The 13,659-nt window shown below is 32.2% G+C and overlaps 1 protein-coding gene across 1 annotated transcript; it reads right to left on the reverse strand.

Annotated features, from left to right (window-relative positions):
* Positions 1-2,088: 2,088 nt before the first annotated feature.
* LOC125064649 (pre-piRNA 3'-exonuclease trimmer-like) lies at positions 2,089-13,283 on the reverse strand. Its single transcript, XM_047671809.1, has 11 exons — positions 13,030-13,283; positions 12,540-12,774; positions 12,049-12,200; positions 11,059-11,194; positions 10,198-10,526; positions 9,985-10,112; positions 8,326-8,468; positions 6,124-6,210; positions 3,955-4,043; positions 2,865-2,963; positions 2,089-2,454 (listed from the first exon to the last, which is right to left on the reverse strand). The coding sequence occupies exons 1-11, from the start codon at positions 13,155-13,157 to the stop codon at positions 2,382-2,384; spliced, it is 1,599 nt and encodes a 532-aa protein (XP_047527765.1). The 5' UTR covers positions 13,158-13,283; the 3' UTR covers positions 2,089-2,381.
* Positions 13,284-13,659: the final 376 nt, after the last annotated feature.

Here is a 13,659-nt window from a genome sequence, read left to right on the forward strand (position 1 = left end):
ATTTGTAATGTAATTCCAATTCAATAATTTGTATTTTCATTTATATGTTCAACAAATCGAAGAACTTGTTAATAATTATAATTGAGTTCATAACGCATATCTTTGGTTAATGTTCATAGTAAACTTTAAATATATAACACATCTCGGACCGGACATTGTTTATAAGGATTTGAAAACAAAACATCTATCATTTCATCTGTTAGCCCTAACATTCAGCACTAATCCATTATCATTAAAGAAACGGTTTACTTCAGATCGTTTAACAAATCAAAACATGTTGTCATCGAAAAAAAGCCTCTATAAACTTTGTCTGCAACGTTGAATAAATTCAGTAAAACAGCTTAAAAGTTCTGTCATAAATAAACAAAACGTATTTTGGCGGCAACGTATGTTTTGTCTGTTAAATGTTTGAGTGCCATCCAGGAATGGGACACAGCTTAAATTTAAATTTACAACGCAGGTCTTGTTTTTAATTGATCATTTGAATTTAGCCAACGTTAATGGACGGTTTGTTTTTGTAACGGACGGTAAAAGCCTTTAGCATAACACCGAAACTGGCTTTGCCCGGGCTACGTGCTATATATGTCGTGTGTATGAATAAGGATATAATTTTTTTGTTATAGGAAAAGATATTTTGTTTTTGAAAATAGATTTATTATAACTTAAGTCTACTAGACCATATATCGGCTAAAGGCGCAGCAAGTGTTTAAGTGAACAATTAGTTGCGCTAATATAGGTGCGTTTATCATCCGGGACATGTGGGATTCTTATCCACTAATACCAATGCGACGGCCGTCAGTGGCATAGGCCCCTCCCGCGGCTCGTGGCTTGGCGGAGCTTTGTTCAGGAGCCGATAGTATTTTCGCCCCGCACAGTCTTCGCTAATCCGTAGGGCAGCGTGATGTAGTATATGTAGTAGTTTTTATACTATATACTAATGTGTAACTCTTTTTGTATAAAGAAAATCACTGTTATAGTAGACATTAATGTTATTATAAATAAATTGTGACGCTACCAGAAGTATAGCTGTTCGAAGGGTTGCCAAAGGACATTAAATAAATGCAGGTCTGGTTCATTACTGGCAAACATGCACCATCAAGATTAAAATAAATTAATTCAAATTCGCCTTATCACTACTACAGATGCGCGCAAGTCGACAATACTAAGTCTAAACAAAAACTTACCGGTAATATAGAGACAATGTAATAAAATTTATGACATTGCCTCGTTGGTCAAGTGTCTTGATATAAGGCCACAGTTACCGAGGTTCTGAGATAAAAAGTTATTGGTTTTTTCAATAGTTTGCCGTCATATCGGATTCTATATATATCGGAGTCTATTCGGACAGGGTGAACCAATGCTTAAGCACACACTTGTGCACTATGATTGTCATGCGTAGATGGCTGGTCTCCCATGAGCCCTGACCGAAATCGGCTGGACGTCAGCAAGTTATACCAGAAAGTAGAGCTGTCGGTATGTCTGTGTGAGTCAAACCATTGATTGATTCATCGACTAAGAGCTGTATAAACAATGTATGTACAATATTTTATAGTGATAGTCAATTTAATTGTATATGATTATTACACACTTGGTGGTAGGGCTTAAAGCAAGCCCGTCTGGGTAGGTGCCACCCACTCATCAGATATTCTACCGCCAAACAACAGTTCTCAATATTGTTGTGTTTGATGGTTTCGGTTTGATGGGTGCGTAAGTCAGTGTAACTACAGGCACAAGAGACATAACATCTTAGTTCCGAAGGTTGGTTGTGCGTTGGCGATGTAAGGAATGGTTAATATTTCTTTCAGCGCCATTGTCTATGGGTGGTCACCACTTACAATCAGGTGGCCCATATGCTCGTCCGCTAACCTATACCATAAAAAACCATGTAGGTACATATTGGTATAAAGTGTGACTATTGAGTTTTTTGCCGGGTCTTTTCAGAAGAATCTACATTCTACACTTACTAAATGACGATTAAAGTGATAGAAGACTTTATTTGGATAAAATAAATTACTGACCACATATGGATAGTAGAAACCACTTACTAATACCATGAAAATATTACATTTTAAATAAATAAAACAACAATAGAGGTAGAGGAACATTTATTTATAAATTTGTATCAAAACTTTTTATTGCATAACACTTTGATAATAACACTTTATTAATCCTAATAACAAAAGCTATCAAACGATTTTAGCAACTTCTTAACAAAATAATTCGGCAGCCTGATGGTATCTACAAAATCTATACAAAGATTTTATTTATATTGAAATATTTATTTTTTTAACAAGATAAAACAAATAAAAGTTTTAATTTTTTTGATGACGCCAAGTAATTTGTAATTCAAACTCCTTGCTTTATGAAATAAGGAGTTTGAATTATAAAATTTTTGTATTGAATTGTCGATGTATGAACATGAGTAATATGCTACCGGTTATAATAGCGCTGCTCCTGAAAAAGAAATATATTTTAATTTCGAACTTATATTTTGCAAATATATTTAAATCAAAATACCACAGGATGTAATTCTATGCCCTATAAGGTTGCGTTTGAACTATTTCAAATAATATTCTCTTGAAGGAGAAAAAAAAGGAAAAACACGAAGGTTATACAAGTTTTTATTTTAAATAAGAAGCGTTGGTAAATAATTAAAGAGTCTTAAATTAGTTATATATAACTCTTTTAAATTCAACTCTAAATTAAATTTATTTTTGACATATACCTCACAAGTGCAATAGCAAGAATATACGAGATAACAGTAAAATTGAATCAATTCTTGGTAAAGAATAGTTCAAAAAAATTAAATATATTTTTATTAATTAATAAACATATATTCTATAATTATAAAAGGAGATATTTACCAAACGGCCACGCGACCGACGGGAGAATGTTTGACAAAACTATATGGTGCTATTCTGTAGTCACGGTCGTTCCTAAACTGTTTCAATATCTTGTCCGCTCTGAAATATTGCAGTATAATAATAAATATAATTTTATTATTCATTTGAGCGTTTCTAGTTGTCGCCTGCGGCTTCGCTCGCGTTTTAAGGGTTGATTGTCACGTATTTTAGGCAAAAAAGTAGCCTTCCTTGGAGTTAAGTTTTGCTTCATACCAAATTTCTTCAAATTTTCATTGGTTTGGCAGTGAAAGAGCGACAGACAGACAGAGTTGCTTTCACATATATAATATTAGTATAGTTTAGTATAACTGATAAAGTTAGAAAATATTACTTAAACATTGGATTTAGAAAAGGAGCGTTTGAGTATTGAATCGAACGAAATACGTTTTGCTCGAATATTTTTCTTTAAATATCTCAAATTTCGATTTAAATGCTTAAATTGACTGGACAATTATTTTAATAGATACTGACTCACGTGCAACGCGAAGTAAACGATCTCTATCTTCCTGTTTAATTATTATTATCGTATTACAAACGCGTTAGCATTTTGTTCGACTTTGTATGTTAATTTAGACATTTTGAGAAATCAGTTTGAAAGCCATTGCAGAACTAAGCATGGTCGACATGAGTTTGTGAGTTTTGACAGGAATCGCAATACTTTGGCTTCGGTTAATCGTTTAGATGAGTTTAAGCCGACCGATATAGTAAATTAAAAAATCTATGTTAATAATATAAATGTAAAAGTAACTTGGTCTGTCTGTAACGCTTACAAGGCTAAACGACTGTATTGATGTTGAAAATAGGTACGAAAACAAGCTTGGACCACGAAGGCTACTAAGACATAGGCTACTTTTTGCACCTTTTGCGTGTATTTTGGTATCAATGTCGGGGTTAGTGTTCTTGAGGGTTTAGATGAACGAAAGTAAAGAATAAATACAACTTATAGTAAGTACTAAATGTGCCGAAGTACCGGGTTTTAAAGTTTCGGGAATAATAACATATGTAATTGGTTTAACGGTTAAGAAATTCATAGGTCGTAGTAAACACTTACACGTTCCGCGAGCTGGCCGCAACGAGCGCAGTTCGACTGCCGTAACGTTTTATGTCCACAGATCCAAAACTCGCGAGCACAGACGTTACCTGTATTTTCAAAGAAATCGATATTAAATACGTTTCACTTGGGTATTTTCTCCCATTTGAAGGGTATTTATGAGGGTCTTGGGTTTACTGAATATTATAAACGGATACATACATCTTACTAATATATAAAAGCGAAAATTTGGCGGAATCGTTGTTTATTACTCAATCATACCGGAATATAGTTGTGAATAGCACGTAGGTTGATTTTTATGTCGGAAAAATCTACTTAGCACCTGCACCCACAACCTGATAGTACTGATGCCCTCTTCATCTGCCAGTGTGTCTATACTAACTTTTAGTACAGTTATAACATTTCCTCTATTTGATCACATATGTATTTACATTATATAATTGATGTTACGATCTTTTTACTCACAAAGGCGCGCACCTCCAGGGTTAATTAGTTATAATACATTAACACATATAATCTAATTTGTAATTTATTTGCCGTCTTTATCTTCTTACTTTTAAGCACAAGCGCGATTTTATTTACAAGGAGCGCGCCTTCACTTGTGAACCGATCTATAAAATCAAAATATTCCTTTTTCAAGTAGGCTCATAAAAGCACTTTTGTATCGTCATGATACAGTATTAAATTAAACGTAAAGCTATGACTGAATGATTCTTATTCGGAAAGAAGATTCTACCGTGAAGAACCGGCAATCTTCCCCACCATTTTAATAACAGAGTATGTCAGTAAAGTATAATTAAATTTTTAAATATCCTGTCTAGAAATCAACAAATACTAAGTCGATATTGAATAATATGCCCATAGACTTAGGATGACAGAATATGACGATTTTCTGTCATCATTTTCAATCCGATCGAGTACCATGAAGTAGCGTACAGTTTGGTTTAAGTTCGTTAATAGGTAAGTAGTTTTGTAGCCAGCTGATTATAAGGTCCACATCTTGACATTGTTGGAGATATTAGACATTTTCTACGCCGCAAATGCTCTGCCAGCGATTTGATTTAGTTGTCTCTGTGTATTGCTAGCAAACTTATCATTCACACGGAAATGGTATAAGGAAATGTCACGAGGGATTATAATCTAGTCGTAAATTAACAATAGTGTTTAATTGAGTCAAAACACTAGCTATTTATTACTCACTTATAAAAGTTTATTTACATTCAACAAAAAGTTAATGGTACCTATCTAAGAAAGTTTTAAAGTGTTTTAGTATTTCAAAGAACTTTTTTTAATATGCGTTTTTTTATTATCAATTACTTTAATCGCATCGTATTGATGAGCAGTTAAATAAATTTAACAAAATAATTTATACAGTTTAATTATTATTATCCAATCTCGTTCAATCGAAATAATACCATTCCCAGATCTGTTCGCACTCGTCCACCGCGCCAAATGTCTCACATAAATACAGCTGCGGCGACATCGCTACCCGAATTATATTTATATCCTAACCTTAAATCAACCTTGACAGAGGAATGAAAAATGACTTCTCTTACGTTTAAAAAATCAAACAGCTCGATGTTTAAAAAAAATATCCCGGGGCCAAAATAAAGATCCACTCGCGACACTCGAGCATTATCAATCCGTTTTAACTAGCAACGGGAAATATGCATGCACGTGTGGGAGTGCGTGCGCGTGCGTGTGTGCGTGCGCTGGCCGCGCGCCAGGCGCGCCGCCCCGCCCGCGGCTCCGGCCGGCACCGTGCTGCTCTGTGTCGCACTCTACGCACAGCATTTCAGACACCGATCCCGTCACGCGGCAGCTGGAAAACGTTCCGCGAAGCGACGTACCACCGGCCGAGGTGACAATTATTACTACCATAACTGTTCCGTAACATATGGGCTCTAATTTTGGCTCCGAGGATCGGGACGACTCGTGCGGAGCGTGTTTACTAATCGATACGCAAATAGCATCACCTCGAGCTCCTTATGTAATGATCCTAGCCGGAGACTTTGTAATAACGATGCCCGTTATGTCTCTTCGAGATAAGTGCGTTGTTATTATTGTGGCGACGTTCCCGGGAGAATTATAAATAGTTCTTATTATGATAATCAATTTCGTTTATCGGGCGATAAATATTTTACAATTGTATATATATAAAGATAGTACCTTTCCGACATTAATAACTCGTTCCTTAATTGATTTAACGTGAAGTAAATCGGGACGATGACTCGGCGGATCGTTGTTCACGAGATTCTGTAATAAAATTATCGTTAAAATTTCGTCGTTATTAAAACTCATTATAAAACTTGTGTCCAATCTTTTTTATGAATATTTTGGTTGCACTTAAATTTACACAGGATGCAAATATAAGTATGCAAATTGATTCAGTAGTGAACCTTAACCAATGAAACCGGGTAATATTTTTAGAAGTATGTCTTTCTGTTCTGCTCTATTGAGAAAAGCAAAGTAAACGACGAGAAATTACCCCATTGCTGGTGACCACGTTATAGCATTATCGGTGGGTGTATTTGTTGCAGAATTACACCGGATATATGCATGTTTTTATGCGATGTTTTTTATCACTTCGTAATAAATGTATAATAAGAGAGCCAAAAAATACCCAGATTTGAACCTACGATTGTCTGCTAAGAGTTACAGGTTTTGACTATGAAGCGTTTCTTATATTTTTTTTTAGATATTTTGATTTGCATTTACAGGTGGGGAGAATGGGTAACGCTTGAGAATAAATAATCACTTGATTTACAAAACATTTGAGAAAAAAATACTGTAGATTAACTACAACTTTGCTTTGTCCAAGCCCGTCTGGGTAGGTACCACACACTAATCAGATATTCTACCGCCAAACAGCAGTCTGAGTACTGTTGTTGTGCTCCGGTTTGAAGGGATTTAGCCAGCCAGTAACTATAAACACAAGGGACATAACATCTTAGTTCCAAAGGTTGGTGGCGCATTGGTGATGTAAGGAATGGTTAATATTTCTTGCAGCGCCATTGTTTATGGGCGGGGACTATGACTAGAGACTCCATCCGCACTAAATATTGTTTCTGTTTGTCTTAATCCTGTTTATCTTAGGTTTAAATTCAGGTCCCAGTCAATGTCAAATGTAATGATTATATTATATAATAATGAGAGTTACTTCCGTATTAATATAGATATTATAAATACTTTAAAGCATGAGGCCAACTTTTTTCAGAAATGGTTCAATAATTTTAGATACAATATTTCTCGCTGGGGTATTAAATATATTTTCTTTTTTTAAATGAAAATGGCTTCGTCCAATAAAAAAACAAACCGTAACCTTTGATTTTCAAGCATATTTATTTATCTTTTCACATTCACATAAAAATAATTTGTGCTAATGCTGGCTATTATCGCACAGCCAAAGGTATGAAGTCTTGAAAGTTTAATTTTATTTTGTAAGCATTAATTAAGAAAGGATTATTGGGAACTTTACTTATAAGGGGTCGAGGGAAATAGGATTAGGATCTTTGGACGAATCTTTGTTCTTCAAGAAAATATTAATCCTGATTCTACCCTTACGACGTCGAGGTAGGAAATTGGAGATCACATAGAAGAATGACATTATGGTTCTATCTATTAGGAAAGGTTCAATGATGACGTCATTTTCTTTTGGTGATGTTTTCAATTTGAAACTTGGGGTTATTATTTTCCTGTTTGACTTTATCAAAAAATACATTCTATTTGTGCATAATAAATTATAAATATATATATTTTGTATTTTAATAGGTATCGGCTACAATCAAAAAAATCTACATATGAAATTATTTTAATACATTATTTTGATGAGGGAGCTATGTTAATAAATTAAATATTTATAATATATATATATACATATATGTAAATTTTGGATATAATTTTATTTATTATTTCCCGCGCAAAAAAACATTTGGTGATTTGGTGGTTGGAACCCTAATGGAAACTATGATCTACTAACGGTAATAGCACCAAAAATAGGATTAAGTTCCTACGAATTTTTTGCCTGTAATTACACTAATGCTTTCGAAGCCTAAGTTCAATGACAATGAATGTTACCTTTTATGTGGTGGTAGGGCTTTGTGCAAACCCGCCTGGGTAGTTATCATTTACAAAAAAAAACAGCCATACTTTGAATATCAATAATGTTGTTTTCTAGTTTGAAGGGTGAGCTAAACCACTGGTGTACTCAACCTTCTGGTTATCTACAGGCACCAAGGAATTGGTGGTAATTTCAGTGAAAACATTTCAGACTCGTGAATATCTATGGGACTGGTGACCATTTGCCATCAGATGACCATTGCTTTTCCGCTTAACAGTGCAAAAATAATAAATAATTTATCATTTACTTACCATGTAAGCAACAGCTCCCCGAATTATATTAACTTTATTGCAGAAAGGACTCAGAGCAGCAAGTTTTTCTTTTGGGCCGACGGGTCTAAATTTTCCACTGACCTCACAGGCCGCCCAGTGACCCAAGCGGATGAAGCAGTACCCTAAACAAATCAAATCCAAAACTACTATCAAGAATTATTTTTAAGATTTATTTTTTATTTGCAGACATGCGGAGTCTATATTGCGACGATGGATCAAGACTTGATAAAATTATTATATACAAATATTATAAATGCGAAAGTAGCTCCGTCTGTCGGTTGCCTTTTCAAGGCCTAATCACTGAACCAAATTTATAAAATTTGGTATGAAGCTAGAACTAACCTAGAACTCCAAAGAAGCACATAGGGTACTTTTTATGCTTAACGCCTGATGAAAAATCCTAAAAACGTGTGCGAAGTCGGGGGCTACAACTAGTACTATATACTACAGTGTTTACATTGTCGAGTAAAACATAAACAGCATGTAAATGTCTCTCCGTTTGACAATGTTAGGAGCTAATTCCAGCACGTTGCGCTTTAGTGTGGATTGGATGCGCGTGGAGCAGATATTCCTCATCTCCAACCATGTGATAAGTTATAAACACATGAAAATACGGTGGTGCTTGCCTAGATTTAATCTTCTTCCTTGGTAAAGTCTAACCACTGGCACATTACGGCACAACATTGTACATAGTATTTAAAATGAGCAAAAATATACGTCAGCTAACACTATCTTTAAAAAAAATTATTTATAGCATTACATGAGCTTGGCCTGAAATTGTTTTATAAAAAAATATAATATTATCTGATACCTTTATGCGAATTAAATACAAACAGCACTGTATAATGTACTAAAATACATGAAGATGTATACTTACATACTCTATACACAAATAAATATTTGTAGCGGGCGGAGGATTACACCAAGACAGGAGAGATCATACATATTATTATTATTATTAGTGATTTAAACGTCTACAATTACGTAAAGACTGACGATGTGTAAATCTTTAATAACAAGTCCATAAATGTTATGTATTTATATTGATAACTTAACTAAATATTTATATTATAAATTCTATATAAGCGCACAGCGATTACAATGAAAATGGAAGCGTCTTCATCAGTCGAAACAAAAATTGAAGAAAATTATTAATACAGATTTAAAATCTTTAAAAAGTTTGGGAACGTAAAAATTAAACAAGTTTTTTTTTTAAATGTCTTTACGACGATCATCATTATTTATTATAGTAAAATTTGTTTGTTTGCATGTCCCTACATATGTATTGGTGGTCTGTATGACTGATTGTATAATAAACTTATTAATTCGTATTCTAATTTAAACTATATGGTGTGAGCTTAGTTAATTTTTCCTACCATTCTTATTTTATAGCATTATATGTTTCCTTTAATAAGCAAAAATATATATTTTTTTTTCTTATATCGAACAAACATAAACTCAGTTCAAAATAACACACAAATTAACTTGTATGTATTAAATTACTATCAAGGCGGGGTCATTTAAAAAAAGAACGTATTAAAAAAAATAATAATAACGTCAGTCAAAATGGGGAATTTAGATTTTTTTTCAATTTAGGTACTATACGCTAATAAATATATTTTATATATTAAATCTTACCTGAACAATAAGAGTCCCACCCTGCTTCATGGTAGGATTGCTTCACATCAAATGGTATTTTTATTTTAACGATATTCATACCAGTTTGTAACCTCTTACACTTCCCATCTAAAAAGTATTCATACAAACTGGAAGGAAAGATTAAACATTATAACAAACGAAAATATACTTTATTAATATTGAATTAAGTTATATAATTGATAATACTCTTACTCTTGGAGTGCATTCGATTTCCATGTTTCATCGAATGCTAATTTTCTGCTCATTTCATGAGATATGTACTTTGTATCGAATATCACTGGGAAAAGATTATTGATATTTTTTTTAAATACAGAATAATTCTTTGGCAATGGTCCTATAAACTGACTGTGTAAAAGTACAGTGTCCAAGAAAATGTTGTGACCCACGATAGGTTTTTTATGCTCTGCGAGTAAATTAATTATCTGTGAGAATCCTAATATGTTGCCCATTAAGTTTTTTTCCAGTAGTGTTATTGGTGCACTATTTGCGCCTTCTACATTCTTATCTCGGTATATGAGGACCTGAAAATATAAATTTATTCATTTCATAGTTGGTTGTTGTTGAGAAAAGATAATACAGATCAAACCTACCGGTAGTTAGGTAGGTTTTTATAATAGTATATAATATAATAATAATAATAAGAAATATTAATAAATAATGATAAAATATATTAATTCAAGTAATATTATTATTCATGATCTTTGACAGTTGTTATGAATGAAATTGTTTCAAAAGTGGTCAGAATTAGTTAATAATATTGAAACATATTTAGTTTAAATCAGGTCTTAATAATCACTATGCAATTATTAATGAATTTGAGTTCAGTTCTATAAATGTGAAATAGCAAAAAAAAATCAGAAACAAAATTTTATAAGCATTTCAGTAATAATATTTATACAAGCTCAAAACCTTTTTGTTAAGAGGGTAGGAGCTTTATAAACAGCTGTCGTAGTAACACTGATATTTTAATTCACTTCATTATATTGAAAACTCAACAGAGTGAATTATGATAAACAACGGCATAGTCCTTAGGAGCTACACAGTAAAAATTACCTTATTGCTATTACCTAAGCTATCAGTCGTAAGTACATCAGGAAATCTCAGTCTTATTTCATTGTGGACGATATAACGCATCACAGGGTTCTCAATGTCAAAGTATAGGGTTTCATCTTCACTATTCATCAGCCATCTGGAATTAGATATACTATATATGAAAAAGGCAATAATCTTATGAGAAAGGTGGCACAAGACAAAATGTATTCGATATTTCGAAAAAAATCCACATATAATATTTTGGAAAACAGATGAGTTAATGTACCAAATGATGGTACATAGTAGTCACATATGCCCATAGACACTGGCACTACAAACTATAAACCAAGCTTTCCTTAGTTTATGGGTTATATTCCTTGTGCCTGTAGTGGGTCACTCATGTCTTAACCAGAATAGAACAATCAATTTTTTGTACTGTTATTTGATAGTTTGAAGGGTGTTAATTATAGTGTGACAATATTAGAACTAAAATAATATCATATATATCAAGTAGTATTGACTACATTTTGCAGCAGCAATTAATTATTTGCAGAGCATAATAAAACATTATGATTGTATATGTATATAGTCAAGTGTATGCTCTATAGGATGAGTATACTTTTATATTTTATAAGTTATTCTAACCACTGAGGAGTAAGTCAAGATCTCAAATAATGTTAAATATTCATTATTGTCCATAAAAAAAGGAGTTTTAACTGTCAACAATTGTTGTTATACAACACTTTGAAAACACTTTAAACTATCCATCTGTCATTAGTTAAGTGCTTGTTGTAGAATAAATACAGATATATTATTCAAGAATCATTGATAGTTTTTATAATATAACCAAGCTTTTATTAAATCTAATGGAAAATGTATAATTCCATATTTAAGTTTGTTTATACTCAACTTCAATTGGAATAGGATATTCAATGATGTCTTATACAATATGTGCTGTCATAAGAAATATTAAAATTAAGCTTTAATTGAATGTAAATTGAATAAACATACTTCGACACCTCAGAGCAGTATTGCTGTAGAGTTCTTTCATCATCCATATTTATACAATTAATAAGATTAATAAACAGAGTTTTATCATTTATCTGCTGCCGTATAAGATTCTCTTCAGTTTTACTCAAGTACGGAAGACCATCATATATGAACTGTGAAATAACAATAAATATTATTTAACAATGTATAAATTCCATTACTTTTTTTTATCAGTATTTAATTTATTTATTAATTAAATATTGTTTTATGTAAATCCACGATTATTACAGTAAGATAACATTGAATATTAAATTAAAACTTTGGTGGTGGTTAAAGATCCTAAACTTTACATTACTAATATGTATAACATTATGCAAAATGCATATGTTACATAAAATAACTAACATAACAGATGTTTATTGATTCTATTCTGATACTAAATGTAAGTAATATAAGGGTTATTCATATTGGTTTTAGTACCAGACTGTATATAATTTCCACATTTTATTCACCTTGTTGAAATTAAATTTGTGTTTACAAAGAAATCGAAGCGTGGATGCCTGAAATATAAAGGACTGGTCTATATCACCAAAGGTTTGCGGACACAAATGGAATGTGTAACCAACAGCTGTATAGCTGTCTTGTTCTCTTTCATACTGGAACATTGTTAAGCCGACCTGAGTCATTATCATTTTGCTCACTTCATTTTTTATAAGATCATATCTTTCTTTGCTGGTATGGAATAATCTGAAAATAGAAGTAGTTAAATATTTTAAAGATTTATATAAAAAATCTAGTCGTTGTTAACTCGCGTTTTAGTACTTGGACGTCAGTTAGGCATAAAAAAGTAGCCTATGTCCTTCCTAAGGGTTCAAGTTTGCTTCATCTCAAATTTAATCAAAGTCAGTGGTTTGGCCGTGAAATACCAACAGACGCAATTCCTTTCCCATTTATTATATTAGTATAGATATGCGTTATAAAATAAAATTAAAATATACGTACCTATGATTAAAACATTCACCCGATAAAATAGCTGTGAATTCTGCATCGAAGCCCACGAAACACGATTGTTTCAAATTTTTGGTTATGTTGTCTAATTCTTGAGAAAAGTTATTTTTTGTAATCTCCATTATATATCTTTTGGTGAAAAACTTTTAAGAAATTTCAAGTACAGTATTTTTCATTGGTGTATAAGAAAATATATTTATTTTATTTACCCTCAAAAACTGTAAACAGTAGTTATTTAACTTGATTGACATAAGTGACATACAGCTGAAATAACAGTGGCATACCGTAGCGTATAACAGTCAACACATTGAACTGTCAGCACACAGCCAGTCGAAAGTACAACATTACTAAAATTTTAAAATCCATACTTTTTTAATTCATGGTACTTAAACGTAATTCATATTCATAAAATTTGTAAAAGAAACATACTTAAAATAATTTCTAAATAAATAAGATAATTAATAACTTGGATAGTCAATTGTTGTTTCCTTAATTAATAAATGTTTATCGATGAAAACAATCAATCAAATATATCCACATTATTATTGATGTATAATTGATAGGTTAGAAATTAAAAGATACAGTTGAATATAAATCTAGAAGTACTAAAAATCCAAACTTTAG

This window comes from Vanessa atalanta, chromosome 6 (genome assembly GCF_905147765.1).
Source record: "Vanessa atalanta chromosome 6, ilVanAtal1.2, whole genome shotgun sequence".
Lineage (NCBI taxonomy): Eukaryota > Metazoa > Arthropoda > Insecta > Lepidoptera > Nymphalidae > Vanessa > Vanessa atalanta.

Coding starts and splice junctions, on each gene's coding strand:
- LOC125064649 (XM_047671809.1), bottom strand. CDS start 13,157: ATGGAGATTACAAAAAATAACTTTTCTCAAGAATTAGACAACATAACC. Junction 12,775..13,029: donor GGTGAATGTTTTAATCATAG/GTACGTATATTT, acceptor TTCTATTTTCAG/ATTATTCCATACCAGCAAAG. Junction 12,201..12,539: donor ACAAATTTAATTTCAACAAG/GTGAATAAAATG, acceptor GTTATTTCACAG/TTCATATATGATGGTCTTCC.